This window comes from Crotalus tigris, unplaced genomic scaffold (assembly GCF_016545835.1).
Source record: "Crotalus tigris isolate CLP2741 ecotype Arizona unplaced genomic scaffold, ASM1654583v1 scf7180000020588.15403103151:6194809, whole genome shotgun sequence".
Lineage (NCBI taxonomy): Eukaryota > Metazoa > Chordata > Lepidosauria > Squamata > Viperidae > Crotalus > Crotalus tigris.
Window position 1 is genome coordinate 2,253,024 of NW_024098092.1, and position 17,264 is coordinate 2,270,287.

A 17,264-nucleotide genomic window follows, 5' to 3' on the forward strand; every position below is an offset into this window, starting at 1 on the left:
AGTAAGGCCACGCTTGGAATGCTGCATCCAGTTGTGGTCACCACAATATAAAAAAAAAAAAAGATGTTGACACTTGGAAAGAGTGCAGAGAAGAGCATCAACGATGATTAGGGGGCTACGAAGAACGGTTACAGGAATGGGGTGTGTCTAGTTGAATGAAAAGAAGGAGTAGGGGAGATATGATAGTGCTGTTCCAGTATTTGAGGGACTGCCCCAAAGAAGAGGGAGTCAAGCTATTCTCCAAAGCGCCTGAAGGCAGGACAAGAAGCAACGGATGGAAACTAAATCAAGGAGAGAAGCAACCTGGAACTAAGGAGGAATTTCCTGACAGTTAGAACAATTAAACAGGGTTGCCTTCAGAAGTGGTGGCTGCCCCATCTGTCTGAAATGGCTTACGAGCAGAGGGTGGCTCTAGATGACCTCCAAGATCCCCTCCGACTCTATTATTCTATGTTAAGCATTGCCAAGACTTGCATTGTGAGTTGACCCCAAGCACAACCTTAAAGGGGGGGAGGGGAACTCAGCAGCCCCCTGCCTCAAGACTCCCCCCCCAGTGTGGTTCTTTGCAGGGAGCCCATCTGCAAAGCTAGCCCTCCCCAACCAGCCCACCGGCCTTCTGGGGTTCTTAATGGACGCCCATTATTTCCTATCGCCCCCACCATCGCGGCCCAGATGCTTTCAAGCCAGACCGGTAATGACCGTAATTGGAGGTGCGTGCCTTCGCAAAGCCGGCGGTCGTCCCCCCCCCACACACACACATATGCACCTGCGGTTCCAATCTGGTGAGCTCACGGGGAAACAGGGGCCTTTTAAATTAAGTTATAAATTACAAGCCGAGGACAATATTTTGATGTGGCCAAGCTGGCAATGTCAGGAGTGGCGGGGGCCGTAATTCACAGATTCATTACCCAGCAGAAGTGGGGGCTGACAGCTGAGCATAGAAGGCCCAGAGGCCCCCAGTGCACCCCCCACCTCCACACACAAACACACACACACACACACACACACACACAAACCCGTTCACCTTGCAGTGAGGCTAATAAGGCGTGCTTGTGTGAGGGGGCAGCACTCTTTAAGGGCTCTTGTGAGATAAATGAGGGTGAATAGAGGAGGGGGGGGAATTAGCATTTAAAACAGGTAAGTTGCAAGCCACAGGGATATTAAACCAGGCCCCGGATGTTTAATTGCCTTCATTTGAGCTTTTCAGAAAAACAAAACATGCACATCACAGCGTTGGCAGTTGCAAAGCAATGATTTTGTATTCTCTCTCTCTCCCTCTCTCTCTCTCTCTCTCTCTCTCTCTCTCTCTCTCTCTCTCTCTCTGTGTGTGTGTGTGTGTGTCTCTCTCTCTCACACACACACACACACACACCCTTTCTATGCCTCCACCACTAAGCTGGGGGAAAGGAAAGAGAAAGTGTGCAGCAAATGTCTTCTTATCTTCCTTCAGTCCACGTACCTAATCAGCAGATCTCTCTCTATATATATACATACATACATACATACATACATACATATATACATACATAAATAAAGTCTTCCCTGTTCTCTCCTTTGCACCTTTCCTTGCTTCTGAGCGATGGGCTCTGGAGTCCGCTCCAGCAAGCTGCCTTGATTAACGAGGGGATGGAACGGTTGGTTAAGTTTCATTGGAGCCCCTGGTGCCAACTCAACCCGTTTGGTTAGTTTTACGCCCGCCCCCCCCCACGGGTTACGCTCAGGAAAAAACGGGGTGATTCATGAAGCGTTGGAGGGGAGGGGGGATGGAGGGAAAGGGGGTTACCCCTAGGTCTGCCAAGTCACGGGAACGGCAGGGGTGCTTCCGTTCTCATGCAGACCAATGTGGGAAGACTCTGGAAACGTTGCACGGTCTTCGGCCTCGGCTGCTAAGCTTCCCCCCCCCCCCCCCGTTGGTTCACGTCTGGGAGAAGGTTCCTCTCTCTCTTTCTCTCTCTGGCGCTGTTCCCACGCTGATCCCCCCTTTTCTCTCCTCCTCCTTGCAGCTACACGAGAGCAACTACGACGCCGGGAAGGCCCTGCAGCGTCTGGTGAGGAAGCCCGTCCCGAAACTGATCGAAAAATGCTGGACGGAAGACGAAATGGTGAGAAGGGTCTTCTTGGGCTTGGCTTGTCCTCTCGGCATCCTCGGGAAGGTAGCCAGAGGCGGCAGGGGTCTCTTGCCCAGCCCGGTCTCCCCCAGCTGCCAGGTCCCCACCGCTGGGGGCCCAGCCTTGCGCCAGTTACCCCTATTTGGCCACTGTCGGGGGGCCAGCAAAAACGCCCTCCTAAACACCAAATTAGGAGTGGCTTTTCTGCATTCTGAACTCCAGACCAGAGCCTGAAAGAAATCTGACTCTTGCGACTTTAAATCTGGAAGGAAGTGGCTTTTTTTCAGCGTCCAGCCTGCTTTTGGGGTGACAGGGTGCTCCCCAGCTGGAAGGAAAGGAGCCGGGTTCCTATCCCCCTTTAATACGTCCGCTCCGTCAGCCGTCACATCCTTGATGGGGAGGGCAAAAATGAATTGGCCGTATTTGCAAGTTCATACATTTTAAAGCCCCTTCCCAACACCTGGCTTCGTTTGGAAGCCCTGTTTGTCAATCTAAATAAAAATCACACACACGGGGACACACACCATACACACACACACACACACACACACACACACACACACACACACACACACTCTTCCAGGGGCCAGATCTGAGACATTAATTTTCCCCAGGATGCTTGTGAACAATTTGTAACGCAGTGAAGGAGCCTTGCTTTGACAAGGCATAACGTTGTTCACTCGTCGCTTGCTTTTTTTAGCCAAGCCAGGTTTCTTGGCTTCCACAGGGTGGATCTACCAATGGAGCCGCAGGGAAGGTTTTATTTTATTTTATTTTTTTTCATTTTGCCACAGCAGCAGCAGCAGCAGAGAAGATGTAAAAGGCGGGGTGGCGGACGGAGCAGAGGAGGAATTATGCAGGGGCACCCCAGGGACAGAACATAGAATAATAAGAGTTGCAAGGGGCCTCGGGGGTCTTCTAGTCCAACCCCCTGCGAGGGCAGGAGATCCTATACCAGGGGTAGGCTCTTTTACGTCTTGTGGACTTCGATACCCAGAATCCCTGACTCAGGAATTCTGGGAGTTGAAGTCCACGAGTCATAAAAGAGCCGAGGTTGCCTACCCCCGCCCTACGCCATTTCGGACCAATGGCTGTCCAGTCTCTTCTTAAAAACTTCCAGTGTTGGAGCATCCACAACTTCTGGAGGCAAGGAGTTCCACTGGTTAATTGTTCTCACTGTCAGGAAGTTTCTCCTTAGTTCTAGGCTGCTTCTCTCCTTGATTAATTTCCATCTGTTGCTCTTGGCTTGTTTGCCTTCCAGTTGTCAGGATTCAATCTTCCCTTGCAACTTTTTTTTTTTGAGGAGGGGGGCTACTTTCTGGCCCTGCGGAATATTTTTAGCGTCCTTGAAATCAAATCCTTAGTTGGAGGAGTGAAATTCCCTGTTCCGAAAGGGCTCGGCTTCGATTGGCAATCCAGAGGCAAAACGCCACTCCCTTCCATCTTTGCTTGCCCCGTCCAAAGAACGAAGCCCTCTTTGAGTTTGAACTCGGCTGCCTTTTTTGTCGCCCGTGCATTTGGGCACGTGCAGAGAGAAAAAAAAACAGGCTTCCCTTTTTTCCCTTTTCGGCTGAGAGTAGTGGATCCTCTCCTGGCAAGATTAATCAGTGTTTGCAGAGTTTGATTGTTCGAGCATTGCGTCTGGCTTCCAAGGCTGGCTGCCTTCCTTCCTTCCTTCCTTCCTTCCTTCCTTCCTTCCTTCCTTCCTTCCTTCCTTCCTTCCTTCCTTCCTTCCTTCCTCCCTTTTTCTCTCTTTCTTCCTTCCTTTTCTTCCCTCCTTCCTTCCTCCCTTTTTCTCTCTCTCTTTCTTCCTCCCTCCCTCCCTCCCTCTTTCTTCCTTCCTTCCTTCCTTCCTTCCTTCCTTCCTTCCTTTTTCTCTCTTTCTTTCTTCCTTCCTTTTCTTCCCTCCTTCCTTCCTCCCTTTTTCTTTCTTCCTTCCTCCCTCCCTCCCTTTTTCTTCCTTCCTTCCTTCCCTCCCTCCCTCCCATTTATCTATCTATCTATCTATCTATCTATCTATCTATCTATTTAACTGAGATTGCTCAGGCTTTTTCGGCCTTCGGCCACGGATTTCTCCGTCTCGGTTGAAAAATGCAGAAGAGCAGGATTTGTTCTCGTTCTCTCTCTCTCTCTCTCTCTCTCTCTCTCTCTCTCTCTCTCTCTCTCTCTCTCTCTCTCTCTCCTCCCCCCCCCCCAGCAATTTCCTCCATCCACAAAGGGGACCAATCCCAGAATCCTTTGTAGTTTCTTAGCAACATGGCTAAGTTTGTTTTAGCTGGCTGGGCGCACAAGGAAAGCACATCGCGTTCCTTCTGTGTACAGAAACACTGAACATGCCGCTTCAAAAACATGAAACTTAAACAAACCTGCAGCGCAGATAGCAGGACGCTGAAGAAAAAGAGGCAGTGGGTTTTTTTTATGTTTTGTTCTGGGTTTTTTTTTGCTCTCCGGGCGAGTTTCAGTAGCTCGCGTTCTTGGTCTTTCCCCTTGCAAGATTCCAGAGATCTGAGCATGAAATGCACCAAGGATGTCAGTCTCCAGGCTTGACTTAAAGGAATCTTGTCCTGCACCCACTGCTGGGAATGTCACATCTCGGATTATAGAGGTTACTACAGGTCTACACGCTCATATTTAGTGCCCTTACATGTCTTCCTCCATTACAGATAGGGGACCTGTACTGTTTTGAACGAAGCAGCCCTGGAGGCTTTGTGGATATTGCAGCTAGCAAGCCTGAACAGACCATGATCTGAGAGGTCCTTGGTGCTCTCTGAGCTGGCTTGTTTCCTTGCAGACCTTTTATTACCCAAACTGGGTAACGTGATGCGCTGATTACGCTACCTAGTTTGGTAATGAAACGTCTGTGAGAAAACAAGCCAGCTCAGAGAGCACTCCCTCGTGTCAGCCCTGAGCTATAAATATTAGACTCCACCAGGTCTCTAATGTATACTCTTGGGGTCTCCAGCCAATTATAAGCCCCTTCCCCCCACCTCTTCTGCTCTCCCCTTGCGGGCCTGTGGGTCAGACTCCCTGGCCTCCAGCCCTGGGCATATAGGTCAGACTCATTTGTGGGAAGAGAGGGGTGTTTGAGCACAGAGAAGGACTCGTCTGGAAACAGCCTTGGAAGTTGACCATGTTTGTTTGATGGATGAGACCTCGGCTCAGGGCTGTGTCCACAGACAGCTCAGCTGAGAAGGATGAAGATTGACAGCCTGGATTTTAAAACCAGGCATAGCTCTGGTGAGAAAGCTGCGGGCCCTCTGTGCAGCAGGAGGCAGAACGTGTACATAGGGCATTCTGGGAAAGATCGGGCCGAAGCTGTGCTAGGATTTTTTTCTTGCAGTTTTTTTTTTTTGCCACTGTTGTTAAACAAATCGTGCAGTTGTTAAGGCAGTGGTTCTCAACCTGTGGGTCGGGACCCCATTTGGGGTCGAAAACCATTTCACGGGGGTCGCCAAACAATGCAGTCCGCCATTTTTTTCCCCCTTTTCCTTAGCTGTGCTACTCCCTTTTATTCTATTGGCTTTGGAAAGCCAATAGAAGAGACTCTCTTGAATAGAGTCTAATTCTATTGGCTTTCCAAAGCCAATAGGAATGGTCCAGGCTGTCTCTGCCCTGCTGAGCCCGCCGAAAGTCCCATTCTGCAAACGGTGCTGCACCAGTTGAGTAGTCCTCGACTTACGACTGGTTGAGTAGTCCTCGACTTAGGACCGGTTGGGGGTCGCGGCATTAAAAAGGTTGAGAACCACTGTGTTAACGGAACCATCGAGTCATTAAGGGAATCCAACTTCCCCCGTTGACTTTGTTTGTCGATAGCCAGCTGGGAAGCTTACAAACGGTGATCACATGATCCTACAACGGTCATAAGTACATGCCAGTTGCCAGATGCCCGTCGTTTGGATCACATGACCATAGCGATGCGGTGTGAAAACGGTCATAACGTTGCTTTTTTCAGGGCCGAACGATCATTAAATGAATGGTGGTTAAATCAAGGGCTACCTGGTGGAAAATCCCCTTTCCTGAAAATGGGAATACTCCATTCTAGGCCTGCCCAGAGAGATTCATGGCTATTTCTTAAGCTGCTAACTAGAATTTATAGGACACAATCCTGCACAGTCCCTGGTTGTCTTTTGTGTGTGCATTTGGGGTTCCAAGAAGCACAGCTTTTGTTGAGGCAGTGCTCTGAAAGGCAACGGATATCTGCTTTTGTGCAAGTGGGCCCGCATATTATTATTATTATTATTAGGGAAGTCATTTTGGTAATACGCTTCCCAACACGAGGAATAAACAGGGCGTTTAAATGTTGCCGAGAAAAAAGATTACACTCCTTAACTGGCTTTGAAAGGATGAGAGCCCATTATAATTATGTCTCTCTCGAAATAAGAAGCTATTCTCTCCGGTTAAGAACTTCTAATTTTTAATGTAGGAAAAGCTGGAGGGGTTTTTTTGTTGATTTTTTTTTTTTTACTAGTCCTTAAATCCTCAGATCCTTACGCTGAGCAAAAAAGGGCTTTGCATTGAGTCTCCGTCTTTCTGATTCCCAAAACAGGCAGGGTGCCCCGATTTAATTTTTTTTTCTCCCAGAGAGAGAAAAAAAAAATAACTCCCCAGCTTCTTGTGTCCTTGGACTCTGCCCTTGTAACGTATAATTTCCATTTCATTTCATCTGGTGGATCCCAATCTTTGATTTGAGCCTGCCTGACAGCAAGCCATTTTTCTTTCTTTTCTTTTTTAACATCCCTTGCCATGGCATTTTTTTTTTATTTTTTAAACCCATACTTCAAAGAAAGCCCTGTCTGGGCTCCCTTTGCTTCGTTCATGGAGATTCATATTCAGTAGCTCTGAAAAATGAGGTTTTTTTCCCCATAAAGCAGGTGAAGGAAGCTCTCCATCCATCCTGGCTTGCCCCCCCCCTCCTGCTCAGTTATCTGGCATTTTAAGTTAGTTGAGATGTCACTTTTCTGGTTAATAGGCTTCTCCACGTGTAGAACGGCGCGTCTCATCCAGTGGCGGGATTCAGCCGATTTGCAACCGGTTCGGCAGAACCAATCCCTAACTTTTTGTTCAGTTCTGCGAAGCGGTTACGATAAATCTGCGAGGCGCGTCGTACTCATGGTGCTCTGTGTCACACCATTGATGATATCAATACGATGCGTGTCGCGCCGGTAATGACACCAATGCAACACGCATTGTGCCGGTAATGAGGCCAATGCAACACGTGTTATGCTGATGATGACATCAATGCGACGCGCATTGTGCCAGTGATGACGGCAACGTGACAGGTGTTGTGCCGGTGATGACATCAATGTGATATGCGTCGCGTTGATGACATCAACGCAGCGAATGACGAATACGTGAGGTGCGTCGCGCCAGGGATGGCGACGAACAGAACCAGTTGTTCAGATATTGGAATCCCGCCCCTGATCTCATCTCAGGGTTAAATCATTTCTTGACCCTTCCAAGGCTCTTAATGAGTCGGATGGGTAATGGAGCTAGGAACAGTCACGACGATCCGGTTGTATGAGAGGTCTCCAAGAATGTGGAAGGGGATGCAGGCTTGTCGCCAGTGAAGATGGAAGCAGCGATGAAGGGAATAACCGCCACCGCCATCCCACCTTCCGAAAGTGGATTTGAAAAGCTGCAACTTTCCAACCCATCTTCCGCAGATTCCTAGGATGTTCTTTTGAACAAACGTATCTGGCATCATGAAAAGTGTGGAGTACAGGAGGGGGGTTCCAAGAAATCAGACAATGGAGAAGATGCTGGTCACCTTTGGACCTCGTGAGGTCCTACAGGCAGCTAATATTTTTGTTTTCCTCTTCGGATCCAGATTTCGGTGCTGTCCTGTTCAATTTAGCTTCTTGGCTGCTGGGTTGTTGTTGTTGTTGTTAATTGCAAAGTCGTGTCCGACAACGTTCCTCCAGGTCTTCCTGTCCTCTACCATCTTCTGGAGTCCATTTAAGTTCACGCCTGCTGCTTCAGTGACTCCATCCAGCCACCTCTCTCTGTCTTCCCTTCTTCTATTGCCCTCAATCTTTCCCAGCATTAGGCCCTTCTCCAGTGAGTCCTTCCTTCTCATTAGGTGGCCAAAGTACTTGAGTTTCCACTTCAGGATCTGGCCTTCTAAAGAGCAGTCAGGGTTGATCTCCTCCAGGACTGACCGGTTTGAACGCCTTGCAGTCCAAGGGACTCGCAGGAGTCTTCTCCAGCACCATAGTTCAAAGGCCTCAATTCTTTTGCGCTCAGCCTTTCTTATGGTCCACTTTCACAGGCATACATTGCAACTGGGCAAACCATGGCCTGGACTATACGCACTTTTGTTGGCAGGGTGATGTCTCTGCTTTTTAGCATGCTGTCTAGATTTGCCATAGCTTTCCTCCCCAGGAGCAAGCATCTTTTAATTTCTTGGCTGCAGTCCCCATCTGAGGTGATCTTGGAGCCCATATCACAAGATATCCGTCGACATTCCACCTCCTATCTTCTCCTTGCTGAGGATCATCCTGCTTTATGGGCTCCGTTGGGTGATATTGGTCACGCCACAGCTTATGCATTTAGAACAGCCAGCGAGCCCTCTCCCACGCTTTTCCTCTCGGCTGGCTAATTTCAGCCTCTCAAATCCCACGTTCCAGTTATGAATTGGAGTCAGGGAGGCGTGCAAAACCAGTTGGAGAAGAGGCATATTGACAGCATATTTTTTTTCTCTCTCTCTCTTCCCCCTCTCCCCCCCCCCTCTGGCGCTTCCATTTCGAGATGTGTTTTGGAAATGTGCTTCTCTCCGGCCCACGAGAGCAGAGCGAGGCCGGTCTTGTCTGAGCAGGCCCTTTTACTCTTGAGTAAAGACGCTCGAAAGAGGACGGAGTTCAGAAGGTGGGGACAAGTCCTGTCTAGGGCTAAAATGCTCAAATTAAGCCGAGAAAATCAGCCCGAACTTGTCGTCCCATGGATGTTTTTTATCCAACTCTTTTATACATTTCTCTTGGGGGCAGTTTCGTTTTTTTGTTTTTTTTTTTTTTAAATGCACACTGTCGGTTGGTTGTAAGTTGGGTTGTAAGAAGGAGCCCCTTATTTTGATTTTGCTTTATTTTACTGTGGATTTTGCTCAAGGACCACCGGTTTATTTCCTTCCACTGGCTGCCAAGATTTGGATCGCATCCCGTGGTTTTCTTCCCGAGCAGAACTCCTGCGGCGTCTCCAAGGCTTACAGTCAACATCCCTCAGTTGTCTGTGAACTGTTTTGAATGCAGATGAAGGATAGCGTTTCTGGTGGTTAACCAAGTAGCCAAACCGTTGTAAAGCTACCCATGGATCTGGTGATTCCTCTTCTCTCCTTTTTCTTCTCTTTCTTCTCCTCCACACGTTTCTTATACCTCCAGCTTCTATTCTTACCACGGTTCTCCAGCCGCCTCATTCTTTCCTCTGCTTCTGTAACTCTCCTTTTGAAGCTTCCATCCAGCTTTGAGGATCAAAACATCTCTGCATACGGGAGCGCTAATCCGGTTTACGGGAACATAAAACCGGCAGAGCGATGTGATCTAATACATCATCTTTTTTTTTTTAAAAAAAAAAATCTTATCCGATTTTATTTTCCAACGGCTTGACGTCAAGTCACAGTAGGAGACCTTGGCGGCCTCTTGGATAACTGCAGTGTGCTGGAGAGGGTTTTCTGCCGTGCAAGGAGGTGTGTGTGTGTGTATGTGTGTGTGCGCGCGCATGTGCTTCTTTAGTGCTTAGACAAGATTTAAAAGTTTTCTTTTTTTCTGTTTTGTTTTGTTTTAAACTTCATCAGGCATGGATTATTTTCCTGCATTCAGCAACTTTAATGGAGCTCAGCTTTCGCATATCCTCAGAATGCTGAGCCAGGGGAAAAATATTTTTGGGGTGGGTGGGTGGAGAAATTGATACGAATGGGATTTGAGAGCCAATAGACTTTTGCTATCTCCATCTCCGTTCCTTGTCAGGTTACTTTTAAGCAGCCATTTCCTGGCTCGTTTCTGGGAGAGTTAAAAATTTATTCTTAGGCGATTCAACAGAGGGAACTGTGCAAAAGATGGGTCAGGCTTTTTTGGGGGGGGGATGGGTGGGGGGGAGAGGAATCAAGAAGCAAACTAACAATGCCCTTCTTGTCTTCATCTGTTAATCTTATCTGTGTAAATCTTGATTGCTCTGGGGTTATCCTCAGATGTCTCCTTGTAAGGCATATGGGTATTAATTCCTGGCCTTTGGCAGCTCCCAAGGAGGGGGAGCTCAGGGGGGGCTCCTAAAGCTGCCCACAGTCCCTAACCACATTCAGTTGTGTTTACTCCCAGGGAAGTAGCTGCATAAGGTTGCAGCCTGAATTAAATCCTTAAAAAGAGCAGAGCGAGAACAGCTCTTTGCTAACATGATTTGAATGGAATGGAATGGAAATACAGAATAGAATAGAATAGAATAGAATAGAATAGAATAGAATAGAATAGAATAGAATAAGGAACTTTGGAGGTCTTCTAGTCCAACCCCTTGCTCAGGCGGGAAACCCTATACCATTTCAGACAAATGGTTGTCCAGTCTCTTCTTTAAAACTTCCAGTGTTGGAGCTTCTGGGGGCAGGTTGTTCCACTGGTTAATTGTTCTCACTGTCAGGAAGCTTCTCCTTAGTTCTAGGTTGCTTCTCTCTTTTGTTAGATTCCACCCGTTGCTTCTTGTCCTGCCTTCAGGCGCCGTGGAGAAGAGCTTGACTCCCTCTTCTTTGGGGCAGCCCCTCAGATACTGGAACGCTGCTATCATGTCCCCCCTCGTCCTTCTCTTCATTGAACTAGACATACCCAATTCCAGCAACCATTCCTTATATGTTTTAGCCTCCAGTCTCCTAATCATCTTTGTTGCTCTTCTCTGCGCTCTTTCTAGAGTCTCAACCTCTTTTTTGCATCGTGGTGACCAAAACCGGATCCAGTATTCCAAGTGTGGCCTTACCAAGGCCTTGTAAAGTGGTATCAACGCTTCACACGATCTTGAGTCTATCCCTCTATTAATGCAGCCTAGAACTGTGCTGGACTAACTGACGTGGGAAAAGCTAGTTGTTGCCAGGATGGGAGGCCACCTGGAGATCCCACCGCTCGACAAGGAAGCCAGCCACTTCTGTCTCGCAGCCAAGAACATTCCATCCTCCTTTTCCCTTTCCCTTAATTTGCCCGCTGTATTATCGGGGTACTTCCCCCCCCCCGTTCTCTCTGCTCACCCACCCCCCATTGTCCCTCCCGTGGAGTCCGGCCTGTCTCCACAATCCTCTTCCACGTCTCCGCGTTTTAAAAGACAGGGAACAAGATCCCCCCTTTTCATTGGTTTCATCGCCCCACTCTAGACCGGGGGTGTGCTCCTCTGGTGTCCCCCGGACGTGAAAAGCACGCCCCTCTTTTTGGGGGATCCTCGCTCGGGCTCTGGGTTCGTGTTTCTCCCTGGGCGAACCGGAGAGAGGCGCTCCAGTTTGCAGCCTTTTGGCTGCTTGCCAGCGCTTCTCCGATTTCCCCTGGCGCTGTTGCCTGGCAACCCGGGGCCGGAGCCACCGCGCAAGGTTGACGGGTGATGGATGGCCGGGGCCGGGAGGCAGGACCCGAAGCTGGCAGGAAATGCAAGGCTCGGGGGCGGCCTTGGCCGGACCCGGCAGAGTCTGTAATCCGGATCAGCTGTTGGGAGAGGAAGATTAAAGGCTCTGCCTTTGGGGATCAAAGAGGCTGTGGGGGGGGGGCTTTGTTGCATGGGGCCAAAGCACATAGCTGGAGAGGGTCCATCTGGCCGGGACATTCCTCGTTCGGGTGCCTTGCACGGGGGGGGGGATAACCTTGCAACTTGGGTAAAAAATAGCTTTCCATGACTTGCTGCGATGCTGGAGCACTGGGGGGGGGGAGATGGGGATCCAACCTCGGTGACTTTTAAGGCCTGTGGACTTCAACTCCCAGAATTCCCCAGTCAGTCTTTGCCTCCTTCCTAGGGCTGAGAGGGGCTGGCCTAAGGTAGGATTGGAACTTGGGATCTCCCAGTTCCTAGTTTGCTGCCTTAACCATTACACCAGTATACCAACCAACTAAAAAATTAGAAGGATCTTTCTTTCTTTCCTTCCTTCCTTCCTTCCTTCCTTCCTTCCTTCCTTCCTTCCTTCCTCTCCCTTCTTTCCTTTCCTCCCTCCCCTTCCCTCCCTTCCTTTCTTTCTTTTCCTTCCTTCCTTCCTTCCTTCCTTCCTTCCTTCCTTCCTTCCTTCCTTCCTTCCTTCCTCTCCCTTCTTTCCTTTCCTCCCTCCCCTTCCCTCCCTTCCTTTCTTTCTTTCTTTCTTTTCCTTCCTTCCTTCCTTCCTTCCTTCCTTCCTTCCTTCCTTCTCCACCCTTTCTTTCTTTCTTTCTTTCTTCCCTCCCCCTCCTTCCCTTCCTTCCTTCCTTCCTCATTTCTTTATTTATTTCTCATATCTTCTTACTTGCCCATCTTCCTCCCCTCATGTCCTCTCCCCCCCCCCCCCGTTGCACAGGATCGAAGCAATTCCCCCCCCCCTACTGTGTCCGTGCAGGACACTAGCCGGGCACCAGCATCCCAAGCACCCTTGGGTGGCACTTATCTCATGCGTGCCTGGTGGCCACCCGCTTCCTGTCCAGCCTGGCGTGCCGGGCGTCAGAGGTGATGCCACCAGCTGGTTTAAAAACTCCTGCGCATCCATCCCAAAGCCTTGCCTTGCTCGAAAAACCTCTGCATCTTTTTGTTTTTTTCCATCCTGATCCGTGGCCGTCATTCGGCTCTTGATCATTTGGCCTTTGGGAGACGGTTGAACTTTATAGCTGCCAACTATTCAGCGGTTCTTTATTTAGCAATAGCACTTATATCCTTACTTTATCGTGCTTTGCAGCCCTCTCTAAGCAGTTTACAGAGCCAGCGTATGGGCCCTCCAACAATCTGGGTTCTTCTTCTTCCCACGCTTAAGGACCGTTTAACGAAGAGAAGGACGAGGGGGGACATGATAGCAGTATTCCAATCTCTCAGGGGCTGCCCCAAACAAGAGGGAGTCAAGCTATTCTCCAAAGCGCCTGAAGGCAGGACAAGAAGCAACGGGTGGAAACTAACCAAAGAGAGAAGCAACCTAGAACTAAGGAGAAACTTCCTGACCGTGAGAACAATTAACCAGTGGAACAACCTGCCTCCAGAAGCGGTGAACGCTCCAACACTGGAAGTTTTTAAGAAGAGACTGGACAGCCATTTGTCCGAAATGGTGTAGGGTTTCCTGCCTGAGCAGGGGGTTGGACTAGATGACCTCCAAGGTCCCTTCCAACTTTACTATTATTATTATTATTGTTCCAGCATCCCTGTGGTCACCAGATTGAACAATTCGGATGCTTGGTGACTGGTTCATTTTTATGATGGTTGCTGTTCCCCCCTTTTGCGATCTTCCGACAAGCAAAAGCATGCGGGAACATACACACATTTTCCCCCACAGGCTTCCAAATTGGGTTCACACAGTCAGCTAACGGCAACCCAGGTTTCCTTTTTTGATACAGTTCCGGGCAGGGTAACAGAAGCCCCAAGAGTGGCCGTAAGATCCACGACGGGGTCTTAAAGCCACCCCCAGACTGAAGGGCTCTCCTAAAAAGAAAGCCCTTCTCCAGCATCCCAACAGCTGTGTAGTTGTGTTCACACAACCTTCTGGGCCCAAACTAACCCAGAATAAATGTTTACAGCTTCGGCACAGCCCATGAGCTCAAGTGAGGGCTGGCTGGCTTCAGCTGCTGGTTGCGCCAAGGCTGGAGAGCATCTGGGAGGGAACAAAATGGCACCATCCGAAAACACACACACACACACACACACACACACACCACAAACACAAACACCGATTTCCAAGCCCCCCCTCCATTGCAGTCCTTGGCTGCCACCACCGCCACCTTGATAAACGTGCCATCTGAGCCCCGTTAGTCAGAACATAATGACTTTGTGTATCTTGTCACACTATTTGTTTCGGGAGATAAAATACAAGGTGGGGAGGGGGGGGCCCTGCGAGCCGCGCACATATGCAAAAGGCTGGCGTGCCTTTTCTCCGAGCCCCTGCTCAGTTATTTATAGCCACCCGCCTCCTGTTTACACATTGTGGCAGGGACACCAGAGAACCTCGTAAATTATGTCGCAGTGGCAACGCAAAGGCACATCGACACGACACCGGGAGAGGGAGACCACCAAACCCCTTCGGCTGCGTTCACACACACACACACACACACACACACACACACACACGTCCATAGCCATGGCAACGGGTTTTTGGCACAGCGCTGACCACGTTTGAATGCCTTCAAAGGTCTTCACGCCACGTTTTTTTTTTTATAAACGGGGAGCGTTATCCCCAGTTGAGCCACGTTCCAAAAAAGACCCCTTTGCCTGTCTCTCTCCCCCCCCCCAAGTCTTTAGAAATAGACCCCCATAAATCTACCTCGGTCCTGCTTAGAATAAAAAGACATTCGGGGTTATAAAATAAGAGGTTAAAGGTCTCCAGAGGAAGAAGCAGATTTGCAAGACAAGTGTGTGTGTGTGTGTGTTCATGCGGGGGGGGGGCGTTTGTGTGGGTCTCCTCCTTTTGTAAAATAATTAAGGGCTTCCTTTGTTTGGGGGTGCCTGCTGGAAAAGGTAGAGAATTTCATTGCATTTTTTTTGTGTGTGCTTTGCTCCCTTGCAAGGGGTGAACGCATTTCCGCTTGGTTTCCTGGGTCAACAATCGCGGGCCATAAGATTAAAAAAATCCTCCCATGTTGTGTTATTCTAAGCTTCTCCCCTGCTCAAGCTGGGTCAAGATAAAAGTTATTCCCCAAACCATTTAATTACAGGATGTGGAATTTGAGGAGGGGAGGGCCCTGCGGGGAGCCCAGAACAGCGGTGTCTGTTTAAAAAGTTATTTTTAAAGTTTTTTTTTCTCTCAAAGCAGAAGAAAACATCTGGGGTCTCAAGTTAATATTTTAAATATCCAAATCAGGCACCCCGGTGGGCTGTGGAAATTCATCTAGCAGTGTGGCAGCAAGGCAGGAGAACCCCCCCCCACCTCATCTGTGGGGTGGGATGGGGTGTTGAGAGATGGTGAAGCCGCAGGTGCCAAATCAATAGATTGGAGGAGAAGCTAGCCCCTTGGGAGGTGGGATATGCTAAAGAGAGACCCCCAGAAAGAGTTCAGAGAGGATGTGAAAGAGGATTCAAAGGGAGCGCCTGAATCCTTATCACAGCCCTTTGCGCTGCAATCTTGTGTTGCAGACCCACCCCGGCTAATCAGACATAAAATGAATTATTGTAAGCTGTGATTAAACTGCCCTGAAACATGCACCAGCATTTGGGATAATCTACCAAGTCTGCAATAACAACAGGATTCTTTTGGTGTCATTATTATTATTAACAACAGGATTCTTTTGGTGTCATCATCATTATTATTATTATTATTATTATTATTATTATTATTATTATTATTATTCAATTGACTGTAGCCACTTAGTTAAATTGATGTTTTTTAAATGAGTTCTTACTGCAGTAAAGACTGCAGGGTTACTTAACTTGAACGTTGTTTTATTTACTTTTTTTTGGCACTTCGGTCTTATCTGTGTAGTTTTTTGTTTTTTTTTTACCCCAGGTCTCTTGAAATAGAAAACCGTTCAGACCTTTTAGGAGAGAATTAAAAATTAGTGGGTGTGCTGAGGGATGCACTTTAATTCTAAACAAGAGGTGGGAAGTCCAGAGGAAAGAAGAAGGAAAAAAAAAAAATCCCAGAAACCCAGCTAGATATAGAGGAAAGAGTTGGGAGAATCTCATAAAAATGCTGAGCGATAAAATTAAGAATAGCAGTTGGGCTGTTTATATAGCATAAAGTCTTCCTCTGTAAGGATCCATCAAATGAGGATTGTAGGATCTTCGGACTGAATTGATCCCCTCGTGTTTTGGACCACCGACTCTTGAATTTGGTGACTTGTGACTGGTCAATAGGCCAAGGAACCCCTCCCCTTAAGAGGGTGGTTGCCCCCCCCCTTATGCCCTGGTATTGAGATAGCAAAGAGAATGCAGACTTAAAGCAAGATGATTCTGCAGAGAGCAGAGCAATCTGCCTTTTAAGATGGGTGTCCAACCTTGGCCACTGTTAAGACCTGCGGACTTTAACTCCCAGAATGCTGGCTGGCTGGCTGGGGAATTCTGGGAGTTGAAGTCCGTGAATCTTAAAAGTGACCAAGACTGGACACCTGATTTAAAAGTAGCCCACTGCAAGGAATGGGTGAGTTGGCCTGGGAGAAACAATGCCTTTGGTTTCCAGAGCGGTGAGCCCAATCAAATCCAGTGTCTTAATGGGAAGGACAACCCCCTGCACCAAGAGGCCTGGCCCACAAGCCCTGATTTGCTTGATGTGAACATGTATGCTACATGTCAAAAGCCACACACACCCTGAGATTTCCCCCAGCCTCATTAACCAGATCAGGGGTGGATTGAGCTGGTTCCTTCACAGCACCCCCTAAAGCAGGGGTCTTCAGACTTGGCCCTTTGATGACTTGTGGACTTCAACTCCCAGAATTCCTCAGCCAGCTTGTGGACTTCAACTCACGCTGGCTGAGGATTTCTGGGAGTTGAAGTCCACAAGTTGAAGTCCACAAGTCATCAAAGGGCCAAGTCTGAAGACCCCTGCCCTAAAGCGCAACTTAGTTTGTCTTGACCTTGTTGGTTTATGGTTCAGCTTCCCCTGCCAGACCTAGCCAGGGGTTGGTTTACAGCTCAGGCAACCTTTGGGAGAAATCAGGATGGGGGTCAGGTGTAATAATAATGAAAAAAATAAAAATAACAAAACAACAACTTCTTCTTCTTCTTCTTCTTCTTCTTCTTCTTCTTCTTCTTCTTCTTCTTCTTCTTCTTCTTCTTCTTCTTCTTCTTCTTCTTCTTCTTCTTCTTCTTCTCCTTCTTCTCCTTCTCCTCCTTCTCCTTATTATTATTACTATTATTATTATTATTATTATTATTATGGATCATCGCACAGTCAGCCAGATGTTCAGACCGGATTTGGCCTTTTTGTCTACCTATCGAGTCCTTACCCAGGACCTGGGATAGGCAGATGTGGATATTTGATGGTATTACAGATCTCCTGGCAGGATGGAAGCAGTTCCTAATAAGGCTGCCTTTTGCAATTGACTGATGGCGAATTTG

General features: G+C 48.4%; 1 protein-coding gene across 4 annotated transcripts in view; it reads left to right on the forward strand.

Annotated features, from left to right (window-relative positions):
* Window positions 1-17,264, forward strand: part of RERE (arginine-glutamic acid dipeptide repeats) — a 163,162-nt gene that overhangs the window by 113,496 nt on the left and 32,402 nt on the right. For all 4 annotated transcript variants that reach the window (XM_039367500.1, XM_039367499.1, XM_039367502.1 and 1 more), the window contains one exon: window positions 2,004-2,102. In XM_039367500.1, coding sequence (XP_039223434.1) covers window positions 2,004-2,102 — 99 coding nt within the window. The remainder of the gene's footprint in view (window positions 1-2,003; window positions 2,103-17,264) is intronic.